General features: G+C 42.2%; 1 protein-coding gene across 5 annotated transcripts; it reads left to right on the top strand.

The window, feature by feature from the left end:
• The first annotated feature begins 849 nt into the window (after positions 1-849).
• ATP23 (ATP23 metallopeptidase and ATP synthase assembly factor homolog) lies at positions 850-14,611 on the top strand. 5 transcript variants are annotated; one of them, XM_086712946.1, is made up of 7 exons: positions 1,153-1,244; positions 4,665-4,710; positions 4,865-4,962; positions 5,393-5,474; positions 9,345-9,482; positions 11,082-11,165; positions 13,850-14,611. In XM_086712946.1, exons 5-7 carry the CDS (start codon positions 9,384-9,386, stop codon positions 14,051-14,053), a joined length of 387 nt encoding a protein of 128 aa, XP_086569072.1. In that variant the 5' UTR covers positions 1,153-1,244; positions 4,665-4,710; positions 4,865-4,962; positions 5,393-5,474; positions 9,345-9,383; the 3' UTR covers positions 14,054-14,611. The 5 variants fall into 5 exon arrangements, with proteins under 5 accessions (XP_025782382.1, XP_086569072.1, XP_086569074.1 ...); XM_025926597.2 differs by lacking the exon at positions 4,865-4,962 and having other exon boundaries at positions 850-1,244; XM_086712945.1 differs by lacking the exon at positions 1,153-1,244 and adding an exon at positions 8,758-8,940 and having other exon boundaries at positions 1,272-4,962.
• The last annotated feature ends 2,332 nt before the right edge of the window (positions 14,612-16,943 follow it).

Here is a 16,943-nt window from a genome sequence, read left to right as displayed (position 1 = left end):
AAATATGTGAGTTGAACTGGGTAATTTAGTGGAAAAAGAGAAACACAAATTAGTTAAAACCCGACAAGTTGTGATGAAAATGATAACAGATGCAAAGTACTTGGTACGCTGGGACACCAGGAGAGAATAATTTTGATTAAGATATCTGGGAATACCTTGCAGAGTGGGTAGATTTGATCACGACCTGGATCATAAGGACTGAGGAAAAGGGCTTAATAGATGGAAGTGAGTTAAGGCTTGGAGATGGAAGGAAACTGGTTGTGTTATGTTATCAGAAAGTTATTTGGGGTGGCAAGAGAGTGGGGTGGATGAATGGGCCCAGGTGAGACAGAAAAAAAGTAGTTGTGTCCCACATTTTGAGGATTTTGAGATGACCAGTCATTATAATTGCAGCTTTTAAACGTTTCTGAGAAGTACTGCTTTCAATATGGCTTGGGATGTCAGGAGACAGGTGGGCCAGACTGCAATTGGTCTGCTGGTTGGAAAAGGCAAGGGACTGGGACGGTGCCTGAGACCTTCGGAGCTTGAAGGGACTTAGTGGCTAGTACCTAGGAAGGCGTGTCCACAAGGAGGCGGGCTGCATAACCACGCTTACGAGGACGGGCCAACCACGCCTAGGGGGAGCAGCGAAGCCCACAGCAGTGTCCGAGACGCCTGCAAGGGCGCTTGCCAGGCCCGAGTCTTTCGGCCTGTAGGCGATCCAGAGCCCCGCACCCTCTCGGCCCCCGCTCCTCCCTGGGCATCTAGCCCCGCCCCTTCCCGCCTCTTCCCGCCCCTTCTCGTCCCTCCCGCGCCTCTGGCCCCGCCCCTCGCCTGGTCTCTAGCCCCGCCCCTCCCCGCGCCTCTCGCCCCGCCCAGCGTCCCTTGCTGGGCTCGGAGGCCCAGCAGCCGCAAAGTCCTCAGACACTGTGTGTGGCGGTCACCCTGCCTGGGGCCGGTTCGGCCGGGCACAAGGAGGATCTGGGCGGCCCGGTTGGCGGGAAGGAGGTTGCCTTCCCCGGGTCTCATACCCGGCCGCCCGAGGCAGGAGGAAGCAGCGGCGAAGTCTGCGGGCGGCATGGCTGGAGCTCCGGACGAGAGCGGGCCCGGTTCTGCTGCGGGGGAACAGCTGCAGCAGCAACACGTCGCGTGCCAGGTCTTCCCCGAGCGGCTGGCTCAGGGGAATCCCCAGCAAGGGTTCCTTTCCAGCTTCTTCACCAACAACCAGAAGTGCCAGCTTATGCTCCTGAAGACGCTGCAGACAAGTAGGAACCGTGACCCGGAGGCCGGGGGTCGGCGGGGTGGTGTCTGCGACCCAGAGGACAGGAGTCTCTGGGTTCGCCCCCAGGTGTGGCATGAGCAGGGTTCAGGCACCTCTGCGCAGAGTCCGGACAGATTCGGCCTCGTGGGGGCGGGGTGGTGGTGGTGGGGTTTGGGCCTCAGTTTCCTTATCAGAGGTGGTGTTGGGGCCTTTTAGCCCTACTCTTGCTTGTGGATTGAGGGAGGAGTCGGATAGGAGTTTGCCCTTTTCAGTCACACTCACGGGTCTGATAGATCCTCTGATTTCTCATGTAAGTTATGCAGCGGTATGGGGACTTCAGCGTGTGGGCGAAGCAGAGTTTTAGAGACTCGTTAATTAAGGCATTACTGCCGGCAGTGCAAAAACAGTTTTGCAAACTACCTTCGTTGGAAGGGGTTCTTAACCTTCATGCATGGATGGGCTTCCCAGCGTAGAAACCTCTGAAATGGACTACGAAATCGTGTGCATGCATCTGAGTGCATTTTTCTGGGGAGAGAGTTCTAACTTCATCATATTCTGGAAGAGGCCACGGACCCCCAAAGAGTCAAGAATCACTGCTGTGGGTTAAATAGGGACACAACTACCTACTGACCAATTTCTCCAGCCCCAGGGACATTACACTAGAGATTTCTTAACTCCTTTACATTGACATGGACTTCCTAAGTTTACTTCAGATACATTTAGAAAATCGAAGTCTTAAACCTACTTGTCCGAAAGCAAGGTTACTATTTCATAGCTGGCCAATCACAGTTCAAAAGCCAACCACCTAGAGATTTTCCAGCCTTCTTGAGTTTATCCGCATGTTAGGGAATCCAGGGAGGGGGGAGGGGAAAGGGGCTAATGGGAATGATGAGGTTGTATTCACTTGGAAATATGTATCCAATGCCTCCTAAGTTCTGGTGTGGGGAAATACAAAGATGAGTAAGGGTCTGGACGGTGCATTTTAGAGGTTGAAAGTGGAACGCAGTGGAAAGAGCCGGTCTGCAGAGTTGGATATAGGTTCAGATCTGGTCCCTCTCCTTATCAGGTGTGGAAGACTGACTTAACTCTCTGATCTCCTTTATCCTTATCTGCACACATAAAAAGGGAAGGGTAGGTATAAAAATACCTCTTTTAGGGTTGTTGTGAGGAATGGATTTTATGAAGGTAGATTGCGACCATATCAGGAGCTGAGTAATGGCTAACTGTGCTTACAGTGGAAGAGACAAACAGTGGAGGAGATGTAGAGAAAGGATGTGAGGAGGGTGGCGAGCTGAGCATGAACCCCAGTAGGAATTAGCAAATCTCAATTAGCAAGAACTCCTGGAGGGATGCTGGGAGAAGTGTCAGTGGCATTAAAGCATCAACTTACAGCTTTACAATCCTAAACCTGGGACCCGGCCTCAAGGGAGATCTTTGTTCTCTCTCTCTCTCTCTCTCTCTCTCTCTCTTTTAAATTTAAATCCAAGTTAGTTAACATATAGTGTAATGATGATTTCAGGAGTAGAATTTAGTGATTCATCACTTACATCTAACACCCAGCGCTCTTTTTTTTTTTTTTTCAAAGCAAATCCATTCTAAATACTGCAGGTCCTGTCTGAACCACTGTGCTCCCTGCAATAATAATAATAATAATAATAATAATAATAAACTATTATTATTTTAGTAAGAGTACTATAGACTTTGGAACCCACTTCAATTTTGTAAAACTCTCTTAGTTGCTTGAATAATAAAACATTTAATATGGTTCTTGATGCCTGATATACACTAAAAACACTTATTACTAATAATTGTTTTACTGTTCATACTCTTAAGAGGGGGCAGTTAAAGTAGTAAGCTATATCTGTCTTTTTCATCTCCCTACTTTTCTTTTACTCACTTGTTTTTCCTTTCAGCACTTAAAAAAAAAAAAAAACCTTGGTTTCGTTTTCTAATTTTTTGCCTATGTCATATGGTATGCTGTGCATTTGTGTGTTGAGATAAGACCCCTATGTGGAAAGTTGATATTAGAGGCATTTGGGTTTGTTTTACTTTCCCATAATTATTACAGGCTAATAGATGCTTAGAAGTGGAAGGTCCTGGGGCCCCTGGGTGGCTCAGTTGGTTGAGCATCTGACTGCAGCCCAGGTCATGATCTCGTGGTCCGTGAGTTCAAACCCCACGTTGGGCTCTGTGCTGACAGCTCAGAGCCTGGAGCCTGTTTCAGATTCTGTGTCTCCCTCTCTCTCTCTGTCCCTCCCCCACTTACGCTGTGTCTCTCTCTGTCTCTCAAAAGAAGGAAAAATGTTAAAAAAATAATTAAAAGAAAAGCAGTGGAAGGTCCCACAGGAGTTATCTAGGCCTTCGCACACTACACTGGAAAACCACTGTGCCATCACTGACTAGAGAGTTTATACACCTCTGCTGGAACAGGTTACCAGTTCTTCGAGGCTCCTTGTGGCTACATGTATATTGTAGTCACAGCTTTAATTGTTGGGAAATCCTTTCTCATACTGTAACTTCTACTCTTTGGTTCTTGTTCTGCTCTCTGAACAAATATTATCTGCATCTATTCCCACACGGCAGCCCTTCAGATACTTGAGGCCATTGTGGTCCGAGTTAAGATTTTTATTCTCCCTTCCACCTCCACACCCACAACTCCTTTCTTGCTTCTTACTGAGCATAGTCCTGTACTGTTCTAGTTGCCTTCCCCCGGGGAAGAGCTGAAGTTGGCAGGTCCTGTTTAGAGTGTGGTACTTAGAATGGGACACTGTTACCCTGCGGTCTGATCAGGAAAGACGTCAACGAGCCACTTACTCCCTTCCTCTCATCTGTTTGCTGTGCCGCAGTTCATTTCTATGGAGAGGCCCCCAATTCCCTCATTCTTTTGGTATATGCTTTAATACAATGTTTTCGATCATGTAACTAAACATGGGCTTTACAAGCATGTTTGATATCATTTGAGATGTTTAGTAGTATCCATCTTGGTATTTGTGTCACAGTTTTATTTCATTAAGGACTTATTTTTATGTTAATTTAAGCTTGTCTTTTCATATCCATCTTTTACCAGTTTTAAGATAGTATTACTTCATTAAGATTTGTGGCTTACTTTTTTTTTTTTTTAATGTTTTTTACTTATTTTTGAGAGACAGCAAGACAATGTGAGCAGGGGAGGGACAGAGAGAGGAAGACACGGAATCCAAAGCAGGCTCCGGGCTCCGAGCTGTCAGCACAGAGCCTGACACGGGACTCGAACCCACAAACCATGAGATCATGACCTGAGCCAAAGTCAGATGCTTAACCGACTGAGCCACCCAGGCGGCCCATGACTTACTCTTTCATAATATCCTATACTGCTTTTTGGAGAATTTAATTGGTGCTCTTTTTTCCTGATTAGCATACCTAATTGAATCAAATATCTTTCTAGATCCCTACGTCAAACTTCTACTTGATGCCATGAAGCACTCAGGTTGGTAAGTAAATCTATTTAAAGTGGTCGTCTGTATTCCGGCTGCTAAAAACAAACAAACAAAAAACACCCCAATCTGCAACTTCTGACAGTTTTTCACTTCTGGCCACAAAGCCTTTTCCATATGGTAGGTGTTGGTGATTCTGCATTCTTTCCAGACAGGTCTGGCTCTCTTCAGACATCTTCCGCCCTAACTCTAAATCTCTGGCTCTACCGTTCACCTCCGGTATTTAGTAAAGACCACACTTAAAGTCTTGTAAGTAATTACCAAACCTGGCTTTCCCGCTCTACCAGCCTCAGCATCGTCCTTCATGGAGAAGAAATCTCGGCTTGTTATGTAGGAGCCTTCCGGGTGTTGTTGAACCTTGAGGAAATTAGAGAAAGTGACATCTGAGGTCCACTTCTTCACAGTCTGGCCCAGGGATAGCACCTCCAGCATACTTCCAATGTGGCCTTAATCAGTTGACCAGATGCTTGATGGAACCACGTCATGGGAGTTGAACTAGGATAGATTTTGCAGGGATGATTTCCTTATTCTACAGATGAGACAACTGAGTCTTGAAGGTGTTAGTTTTGAAAGGGCTTGATGATATGGGGCTCCCGACTCCTTGCCCAGGGCTGTTTCCCTCGCACCACTTGCACACTGCTTTTGCACATTGTTTCTTTAATCCATTCTTGCCTTTTAGTGCTGTTAACAAAGAAAGACACTTTTCTTGTGAAGACTGTGATGGAAATGTCAGTGGAGGTTTTGATGCTTCAACATCTCAGGTAGGTATTTTTGCCAAGTTGTTCTCTTTCCTGATGTTTGCTAAGCACCTTCCACATGCTGGGCGTTCTGTTTGGTAGCCTTTGTGTACGATTCAAAAAATGAATCTTATGGTTCTTACTCTTAAGGAGCTTATGTTTTCCTAAGGGAGATGAGCCACGAACACAGAATGATAAAAATTTGAGGGAGGTTAAACTATTTTACGTGGGTGTAGTTACCACAATGGGACTGTGATATGAATGAAAAATACCAACAGATTCAGCTAGAGCATATAAAGCTTCTTCAGGGACAAAGAAGACAAAGACTGTTGCCCACGGAAGGGGTATCGTGAGCAAAGGTGGTGTATTGGGAAAGGACAAAGTATATTTAGGGAATGGCATGTTGTCTAGTGTAGCAACTGTCTCCTTTGCACAGGTTGCTCTGTCTGGCAGGCTCCCTTCCCCACCCTCAAATTTAACTCCTAGTCATCCCTGAGATCCTCATTTAAACATTCCTTCTGCAGAGAAGCCTTTCCCAATCCTCCAGACCAAGTCAGGCATTCTCATTGTATGCATTCATGACATCTTGGATTTTTCTTCATGACACCTGTCATTGCACGTATTTAAACATTTTGGCAACTGTTTGATTAATTTCTAGGGCAAGACTGTGTGGGGAATATGGGGAAATAGGGTTGGAAAGAAAGGTAAGCTATATGGTGGGAGGCTTTGAATGCTTAAAGAGTTTCACCTGTACCTGGTGAGAAGTGATATACCTTTGAACATTTTTGATTAGGGGAATAAGGTTTCTCATTTGGAAAATATGGCTAATGATTGTATCTGTCTCATAGAACAGTTATTAGAATTAAGTGCGATACCTCATGTAAGGTGCTTAGCATAGTAAGCGCAGTAAGCGTTCAATAAATATTATTAGTTTTAAGTAATTGGAGAGTTTTGACAGTATCTTGGAGTTGGTAGAAGAATTATATTACCCTCATGTGATGAGGGTAGATGAAGGTTTTATAAGTAACACCTCCCATCTTGAACATATCACCCTGTTTAACAATACTTACTTGTTTTCTCCTGGGGAATTTTATATATATTTTGGTTATTTATAGCTGTTTCACAGTAATCATGAGAAAAAAAAAAAAAAAAAACAGCATAGGAGTGAGAGGTCTGGGTCTTGGAGTCTGGTAGAATTGAGTTCAAATCCAGTTCCCCTGCTTATTGGCTGTGGGCTTGGGCAAGCTGTTTGCCTTATGCTCAGTTTCCTCATTTGTAAACTGATAGTAACAATCCCTAATAGCTCTCAAAGTGGGTCTTGGTAAATTCATCCCCCCGCCCCCCGCCCCCCGCCCCCCGGCCCGCCTTGGGGTTAAATAGAGTGGACATTTTGAACTTGTATCTTACTTCTCAGTAGTGTTGAGCATAGTTGGGCACTCCTTTTATTTTTTTTTAAATTATAATTTGTATTGTGAAGTGTCTCATTCACACAGAAGAGCAAGAAACCTATAGGTATGCTTTTGGTCACAGTAATAAAATGAGCACCCGTGTAACTGCCACCAGATTTGAGAAATAGCACATTGCCAGGATTTCAGAAGATTGTGTGCCCCTCTTGGATCACATTTCGTCTCCCTTTCTTACTCTGACTTTTGTGATAATCATTCCCTGCTGTTCTGAATAGTTTTACCATCTCTGTGTACAAACAATGTGTTATTTAGTTGCCTGGCTTTTAAGTTTTATACAGGGAATATTTTGAGTTCTGTGTGATACTTTGTAGTTTTATGAAATCACGCAGTAGTTAGTTTCCCGGAACAGTTCTTTTGTTGAGCGTCCTGAGATTCTTCCATGTTGTTGTACACACCTCTGGTTTGTGTAGTTTGGCTGTTGTATAGTGTTCCTCTGTATGTCCATACTGCAGTTTACCGTATTTATTGTTTCCAACTTTGTTATTAAGAACAATACTGCTGTGAATATTTTTCACATCTTCTCCTGGTGCACCTGTGCAAAAGTCACTCCTGTGTCTATGCCTAGGAACAGAATTACTGGGTCATATAATATGCATACACTTGGCTTCAGCAGGTAATGTCAGACACTTTCTTCCCCTGGTTTCCAGTATATGACCCTCGTTGCTAGCTGTTTGCTAGCTCCGTCTACCAGCTGTTACACGTGGAAGTCTCTCAATCCTCGGTGTTAGATCCCCTTCTTTTCTTCCTCTGTACTCTGCCAAGGGGATCTCATTTCTTTTCCTAGGCCAGAGCTCTCTTTTGAACTTTACATCTGTATATCCAGATGCCCACTTAGTACCCACACTTGGATGTCTTAAAGGCACCCGAGACCTCACAAATTTGTTCAAGTCCAAACTGATGATTTATACCATCCCCTATCCCCACCCAACCTGGTGTTGTAGTTTTGCATATCTCAGTGAATGGTACCACCATCTATCCTGTTACCCAAGCTAGAAATGTAGAGATCATCCTTGTACCTCTGATTCCCTTCCCATATTCTATCATTAACTTTTGTCCAATTTGCCTCCTAAATATTTTATTTTTTTTGGGGGGGGGTCTTACTGTCCCTGCTCAGGTACCATTATCTCTTGCCTACAATATCTCATTAGCCTTCAACCAGTCTCTCGGCACCCAGTTTGGTCATCCGCTTATTTTTACAACTGGAGTCAAAGGATAAAAACAAACAAAAGCACCTCCCTGTCTCACTACTCCCTTTCAGTGACTTCCCACTGTTCTCAGGATACAGAGTGATTTGGCTCTAGCGGACCTCACCAGCCTTATCTCATGCCTGTCACCTGCAGCTCTGTGCTTCAGCAATACGGGCCTGCTTCCAGCCTCTCGTTCTGTTCCTTAAGTGCTCCTCTCCTTTGCACAGGTTGCTCCGTCTGGCAGGCTCCCTTCCCCACCCTCAAGTTTAACTCCTAGTCATCCCTGAGATCCTCATTAAAACATTCCTTCTGCAGAGAAGCCTTTCCCAATCCTCCAGACCAAGTCAGGCATTCTCATTGTATGCATTCATGACATCTTGGATTTTTCTTCATGACACCTGCCATTGCACGTATTTAACATTTTGGCAACTGTTTGATTAATTTCTAGGGCCATTAGTATATATTATAAATTTTAGTTATAAATTATAAGTAGTAGATCTCAATAAATATTAGTTGAAGGATGAATGTTGGATGAATGTATATATCATTCATGTTGGATGAATGGCACATATCTCAGTGTCTGGAACATAGTAAGTACACAATAAATGGTAACTATTATTACTAGGATCCCTCATGTCTTTATTATTCTTATAGGGTCCTGCTCAGTGTGCTGTTGGCTTTTTGCACTTCTTTCTGAAGGTCTTTCTGAGGATTTTTCCTGGCAATTCTAGTAGAATGAGACAGTGGTGGTCATTCATTGTTGATTCATTGCTCATTCAGAAACTTGATAAGAAGCAGTTTACATATATTCTCATTTAATTCTCACAATTCTCTGAGGTAGGTACTCTCATGATCTCCTTTTTATAGTTGAGGAAACTGAGGCACAGAGACAGAGGTTAAGAAAAGTGCCCAAGGTCACCGAGTTAGTAAGGAGTGGGGCTGGAGTTTGAACCTGTCTGCTGCATTCCAAAGCCCGCTCCTAATATGGTGCTGTGGAGTCCACCAGCTCACCGAGGATGGCATTTAAGTGCTGCTGTAGTTGAGAGAGAAGAGGGAGAAGTTGGTCACTGGGAAGGCTTAATGGAACGGGTACATTAGAGCCAGACCGTGATCAGTAGGTAGGTGTAGGGTTGAGGGAGTAGGGTGGGTGAAGGCTCTGCCCAGCTGGTGAGAAGATGGGATTTACAAAAAGAGAGTGGATATTATAAATATGGAACTTCCCTTATTTTGTTGCCTCCTAGATTGTTTTATGCCAGAACAACATCGGTAATCAGGCCCATATGAACAGAGTGGTCACCCATGAGCTCATTCATGCGTTTGATCACTGTCGTGCTCACGTCCACTGGTTCACCGATGTCAGACATTTGGCCTGCTCGGAGGTGAGTCTTACCGTAAAAGATCTTCTTCCCCCTGGAGCACTCTGAGTTTGGACATTGTATTGAAGCATAATTTACTTAAACATATTCCTTTTCTTACTGTCGTGGCTCCATGCCATTCTTAGGTTTCTGTTTTTAACGACTGAACACAATTTTGAGACACGAGACATTTTAAGCATCCTTTTAGAATTGTCTGAATTATAACCTTTAAATTCTAATACTAGTGGTGACTTGATAATTCTAAACTATTTTTCCTTCTGTGGATTCTTACTTTGTTCACCACAGTCCATTGAGGTAGATGCTACCATCCCCATTTTATATATGTCGAAAGCGAGGCATTTTTTAGATCCATGGGTTCGGAAGTGGCAGAGGCAGAATTACAACCCGAGTTCTTAACTGGTTTGTTGTGCTCCCTCCTCGAGGTAGAGCTCTTTGCTTGCCTGAGAGTAAAACATTTAGTCTCAAAAATACAACGTAAGAAGTTTTTTTTTAGTATTAAGCACATTGGATTGTTCTCAGAAGCGCGATATATTTATGCTCTTAGACGTATGTATTTAATACTTGCATTTCATTAATTGAAGAGTGCAATGTGCTGAGAAGTTAAAAAAACGAATATACATTTCAAGCTGATGCTTTATAACTCAGATTATTTTCTCTCTCCCTTGAAATGAATAAGCAGCCCCATTGCATCTAATTACAACTCATATTATTTGGAGAGTACACTGAAACCTGAGTTTTTAAGTAAGTCTCTCTCTTGGGTGTTATGAGAATGAATGCCTGTGAGCCAGTTCAAGTGTGTTAGGTGCCTCGAACTCCTCAGAGGAACGAGGCCATGGTATTGTAGAAGTAACAAGAAGTGGGCCATTTCTGGCTGCAGTGCTTTGGCAAAAATGTGGCCAGGTTGGCTGTAGCATCTATGTCGGTAGTTAGAAGGCTGTTTCATCTATTGAAGCTGCATTTTACCTTAAAAATATAGTAAATTAGAAAGTATGCCCTAACTTCAGGCTGTCATGCTCATAGCATGACAGGTGTAGAATGTTCTTGATTCTTTGAAAAATTAAGAACTTAAGTTTCAAGAACTTAATTTTTCGTAGGACAGTTGATGCCCTGGAGGAAGGCATGAATTTACACAGGCTTTAGGGAGGTTCCAAGAGAGTTGCGGTGTTTTGGGCTAGCGGTAGGAGGTTCATATTCTCGGAGAGTCTTAGATACTGATGTATTCAATTTTAAGCTCACATTGAAATTCACTTTGTAGATCTTTGAAAGCATGCTTTCTTGAAGTCCTTTTGGTAATATATAGAAATATATCTTGTAGAAAGCGTGGACTTTAACTCTGACGTCCAACTTTCTGACTTTTGGTTCCAAAAGAAATTAGTTCTTTCAATAAGGTTATTGTATAAAGTTTTGAAAATTCCCTTAGCTAAATGATTGACCTCCCCCCGCCCCCCGCCAGCCCATTTATTCTGCATTGTCTAGCATAGCTCATAGATATCTGCTCTTTAGAAGTCTGTTCTCAGAAAAACATGCTAATGTTAGATTCTCTTACAATTTTTATAGAGCATGAGCACTTATTTTCCTTTTGTTCACCTGTCTTTGTGATAGGTTCGAGCTGCTAACCTTAGTGGAGACTGCTCACTTGTGAATGAAATATTCAGGTTGCATTTTGGATTAAAACAACACCATCAGGTAAAACTAACATATGAAATCGCTTACCCTCCAGAGTGCTATGAATGGAAATGATGAATAAAGAAATGAGAAGCACATTTAGCATTTGAAATTTGAAAGAACTACTTATATGGAAAGAATACAAAATACATACTGTGTAAGGCAAACAGATGGAATTTAGTTCTACTTTTTATTATTATTATTTTTTTTGTTTAAAAAATTTTTTAAGTGTTTATTTTTGAGAGAGAGAGACAGAGAGACAGAGAGAGACAGAGTGCAAGAGGGGGAGGGGCAGAGAGGGAGGGAGGACACATAATCTGAAGTGAACTCCAGGCTCTGAGCCATCAGCACAGAACCCGATGCAGGGCTCAAACCCATGAATTGGGAGATCGTGACCGGAGCCGAAGCTGGATGCTTAACCGACTGAGCCATCCGGGCGCCCCTAGTTCTACTTTTTAATTATGGGTGAGCTGTGTGACTAAGTGAGAGGTTTTAATAGTGAAAAGAACTACAATCTTGTTCTTGGGGTACTTTTGGAAGGGGGGGAGATAAAGAATGGACGTGAAATCACAGCCTGTCTTACTTCTATCCAAGCAGTACTGGACTTAAATTTTGAAATGACCATAGTATTCTTGAGTAAAAAAGTAATACCTTTTGACAGAGACTGCCCTGCCGCACAGATTACGGCTGGTAGCGCCCCTTTCCAGGCCCGACGATGTGATAGCAGAGCTTTGAACTGGCACAGACTTGATTATGATAAGTCTCTCTTTTTCCCTTGGGTAGCAGCAGCAGAAAATGAATAGAACTAGCAACAGGATGGAAAATATATGGAGGTAGCAGGACCCTGCTACCCTCCGTGAGAGAGAGAGAGCGAGAGAGAGCACGTGTGTGTGTGTGCAGGAGTGAGCAGGGGAGGGGCAGATCGAGAGGGAGAAGAGAATCCCAAGTAGGTTCTGTGCTGTCAGTGAAGAGTCCAACATGGGGCTCGATCTTACTGTGACATCATGACCTGAGCTGAAATCAAGAGTCAGACACTTAACCGACTAAGCCACCCAGGCGCCCCTGAAATTGTAGTTTTAATAGAAATATATCATATTTTGAGAAGAATTAAACCTGACCTGTGGTCTATACATGAGTCTTCCAAAACTGTAGCTCCAGGAGATAAGTTTTTACCGTCCTTTTTCTTCCTGGAAGGGAGAAATTTCCTCTTTCTGGCAATTGTTGTCATAGCTCCAGGTGGTTCTTCCTCTCTTTCTTCTTCCTTTCTGCCTGGAGTGTATTTTTTTTATTTTTTATTTTTTTATTTAAAAAAAAATTTTTTTTTTTTTTAACGTTTATTTATTTTTGGGACAGAGAGAGACAGAGCATGAACGGGGGAGGGGCAGAGAGAGAGGGAGACACAGAATCAGAAGCAGGCTCCAGGCTCTGAGCCACCAGCCCAGAGCCTGACGCGGGGCTCGAACTCACGAACCGTGAGATCGTGACCTGAGCTGAAGTCGGGCGCCCAACCAACTGAGCCACCCAGGCGCCCCTGGAGTGTATTTTTAAGATCGTTGGTTAGTGTAATTTAGGTCAAAAGCACTGATTTATATTTTCATACTAGTGAGCATCTCTGGCTCAGGCATGCTAACCAGGGTGAAATAAAATAGGGAACACACATAGAAAATGAATGATTGACAGGATGCACAGCCATAAGAACCAGTATTTGTTTTTTTTTCATGAAAAGGTTAAATGCTATTCTTTTGAGCTTTAGTTTGGGCCTAGTGGAGAAATAAATTGATTTAAAAGTCTCCAAGAATTGGAATGGCAGGACCTAACATATTTAGGATACTGAGAAATTCTAGCCTATTACTGTGTAACATTAGATAAATTATTTTCTTAGGTACCCATTGCAAAGAACGCTCAGGAAAAAAAAAAAGTTGTTTGATTTTTTTTTTTCCCCCTGAAAAATTAAGACGCCTTTAAATTTTGTGTGTGCATGTGTGGTTTCCTCTTGCCTCCATGGGAGAGCGCCCCTCTCGAAGGAAGAGTTATCTAGTATGGGCCATCTGAAAAGTAGAGGAGAGAGACATAGAAGTAAAGTATGTTTTAAATCTATTTAAATTTTATTAAAAATCCAACCAGAACCTTATTTATAGAGTTTTGTTTTGTTTTGATATTTGCAAATTGGGACTGACTGTTTGTTGGACTGCCTGAAACTTCAGAGAATGACGTCTGGTTATATTACTGGAAATGATGAAAAAAATGGAGGAGGTGTAACTTATACCTAAATAATTTTAGACTGAGTTTAACATATTCCATAATTTAAGAATTATGTTTCTACTTTCTTTTTTAATATTGTATTTTATTTTATTATTTTAGAGAGAGAGTGAGAGTGCAAGCAAGGGTGAGGGGCAGAGGGAGAGAGAGAGGGAGAGAGAGAGAGAGAGAGAGAGAATCTTAATCAGGCTCCACTCTTAGCACGGAGCCCAATGCAGGACTCGATCCCACAGCCCTGGGATCATGACCTGAGCTGAAATCAAGAGTTGGACATTCAACAGACTGAGCCACCCAAGCACTCCAATGTTTCTTCTTGAGGATGACATAAATTTGTAAAATAATATGAAAGGGAATTAATTCTGATGTAGTTAGACATTATATAAAATATTATTTTATGATTAAATTTTCATATAAAATTAAAGCCACATACTTTTCTTTCTCCTTAGACTTGTGTGCGAGACAGAGCCATTCTTTCTATCCTGGCTGTTAGGAATATCAGCAAAGAAGTAGCTCAAAAGGCTGTTGATGAAGTTTTTGAGTCTTGTTTCAATGACCATGAACCTTTTGGAAGGATCCCACATAACAAGACTTATGCAAGATATGCTCATAGAGACTTTCAAAACCGTGATCGGTATTACTCAAATATATGAAGACAATGACATTTTATGTTATGGAGCTTCTGTGATCATGAAGAAAATATTGTTCTCAAGTGGACAAATATATGAAATGTAAATGATCAATTAAATACATTTAAAACACAGAAGATGCTGATTCTAGCGTATGTTCAGAAAAAGTGGCTATGGTAAAAGTGAAACTGCCTTAAACTCCAAGGCAAAAATTGTAACTTTACAGTTAGCCATTTGGTAAATAAGGCAAATAAATTACATTCTTGTATTTTCTATGTTGTACTTGCGTTTTTTTATTATTTGCATTTTTTAAAAAATTGTGATTTGTTTTTATTACATGTGGTTATTTTAAAATTTGATTATGGGGGCACCTGGGTAGCTCAGTTGGTTAAGCAACTGACTTTGGCTCAGGTCATGATCTCATGGTTCATGAGTTTGAGCCCCGCATCAGACTCTCTGCTGTCAGTGCAGAGCCTATATTTGGATCCTCTGTCCTCCTCTCTCTGCCCCTCCACTGCTCATGCTGTCTCTCTCTCAAAAATAAATAAACATTAAAAAAATAAAATTTGATTATGAAACCTGTGAAGTGTGCTCTTGTATGAAGTTGATAGGTGACTACTGTTGGTATTTACATTAAATGTAAAGAAAAATATACTGATTTCATTACAGGACATTTACTGAGATATTAGCATGATCAAAGTATGTAAGGAATGAAAGTTGGGAATGGTTTCATTCAATGATCAATGCTTCCCTTCTCCCTGTTCGTTCAACATGTATGTTGGGACCCTATGTCTTAATTTTCTGGGGACAGCCCTGACTAGACTCTTCTTTTGTAAAGGCAATGCATTAAATTTATAATTTAATTGAATTTAATTTTTATGTATTTATAAAATTTTTCATATAATCATTCTCAAATGTTTTGTCAGTTCCTATGTTTTTTATTATTTTTGTTTTTTAATTAAAAAATTTTTAAAGTTTATTTTGAGAGGGAGAAATCAGGAGCAGGGGTGGGGCAGAGAGAGTGGGGAGAGGGAATCCCAAGCAGGCTCTGCTCTGTGTCAGCACGGAGCCCGATGTGGGGCTGAAACCCACAAACTGTGAGATCATGACCTGAGCCGAAATCAAGACGCTTAAATGACTGAACCACCCAGGCGCCCCTTTATGTCTGAGTTTTAGATTCAGAAAACTGGTCATCTTATCTATCGGAGCTGCATCTTCCACTTGTCCCTGGCAAACGTCTCTTGGCCTGTGTCCAGGCTGAAAGAGTGGTGCCTGTGTGTAGATGTGGCTAATCAAGGATTTAAAGACAATGAAGTTAGCATTACTTCTTTAGAGTTAAAATTTAATTAAAGTTATAAAGTGATACTCAAGCTTAAGAACTTATTAAACATTAGAACAAGGTTTGAGGATTCTGGGAAGATAACAGAGTAGGAAACAACAGAAATCTGTCTTCCCACCTAGACAAAGTTGCACTGGCAGAATCTTATATAAATATTTTGGATCTCAAATCCAAAGGCTCCTAACTTTCAAGAAAAGGCTTTGGTGGTAAATTGCAGTTAATTTCGATAAATTTAAGCTCTTAGCCTAGTAGTAGCTACCCATTTCCCACCATTCTATATATGCTCCCATCAGACAGCTATGTATGTGTTCCTGGAGTAGCTTGTACACAGATTGTGGAGTTAGGGTGGGCAAAAAGCACCCTGTCTTCTGTATATTTGGGACCTGCTCTGATCGCTGCTTCTGAACACAGAGGTTCAAAGAGGTGGTGGCATTGTTGCATCCCCTCCCATTTTTGCCAATGCCAACTGCTTCCCATTTGGCTGAAGTGACTTCTAGCGTCATTAAAGGGGCTGGTGCCTTTCTTTTTTGCCCCTCACTTTCCCCGTTTGGGAACCAGACAGTGAAACTAAGACCATTCAAAAATAATGTCATATACAGGGGGAATTAGAAAGTCACCAGGCATGCCCAGGAAATGGTGCTGGCTCAGAAAAACCCAAGAAGACCCAAGTTTACACCTCAGGCTGATCCTTGGCACAGAGACAGCCTACAATTAAGAGCAAAACCAAAAACTGGGACTCAAAACAATAGCTAACTCTGGGGAAGGAGGAGAATGTGATTTTCAGAGCTACCACATTATTAGAGGCAAATGTCCAGTTTTCAAACCCTCCAAATCACAAGGCATACAAGTGATACATAAGGTATACATAGGAAAGTGTGGCCCATTCAAAGGGAAAAATAAATGAATAAAGTTTCTACTTTCCCTGAAAAACACCTGATGGTGGATTTACTAGACAAAGATTTGATTAAAAAAAAAAATTTTTTTTTAACGTTTATTTTTGAGACAGAGAGAGACAGAGCATGAACGGGGGAGGGTCAGAGAGAGGGAGACACAGAATCTGAAACAGTCTCCAGGCTCTGAGCTGTCAGCACAGAGCCCGACCGCGAGATCGTGACCTGAGCCGAAGTCGTTCGCTCAACCGACTGAGCCACCCAGGCGCCCCTCACTAGACAAAGATTTTATTTATTTTTATTTTTTATTTTTATTTTTTTCAATATATGAAGTTTATTGTCAAATTGGTTTCCATACAACACCCAGTGCTCATCCCAAAAGGTACCCTCCTCAATACCCATCACCCACCCTCCCCTCCCTCCCACCCCCCATCAACCCTCAGTTTGTTCTCAGTTTAAGAGTCTCTTATGCTTTGGCTCTCTTCCAATCTAACCTCTTTTTTTTTTTTTTTTTTTCCTTCCCATCCCCCATGGGTTTCTGTTAAGTTTCTCAGGATCCACATAAGAGTGAAACCATATGGTATCTGTCTTTCTCTGTATGGCTTATTTCACTTAGCATCACACTCTCCAGTTCCATCCATGTTGCTACAAAGGGCCATATTTCATTCTTTCTCATTGCCACGTA

Source organism: Puma concolor, chromosome B4 (genome assembly GCF_028749965.1).
Source record: "Puma concolor isolate L17-30 chromosome B4, mPumCon1.1.hap2, whole genome shotgun sequence".
NCBI classification, from domain to species: domain Eukaryota; kingdom Metazoa; phylum Chordata; class Mammalia; order Carnivora; family Felidae; genus Puma; species Puma concolor.
This window is presented reverse-complemented; position numbering and strand designations above follow the sequence as displayed.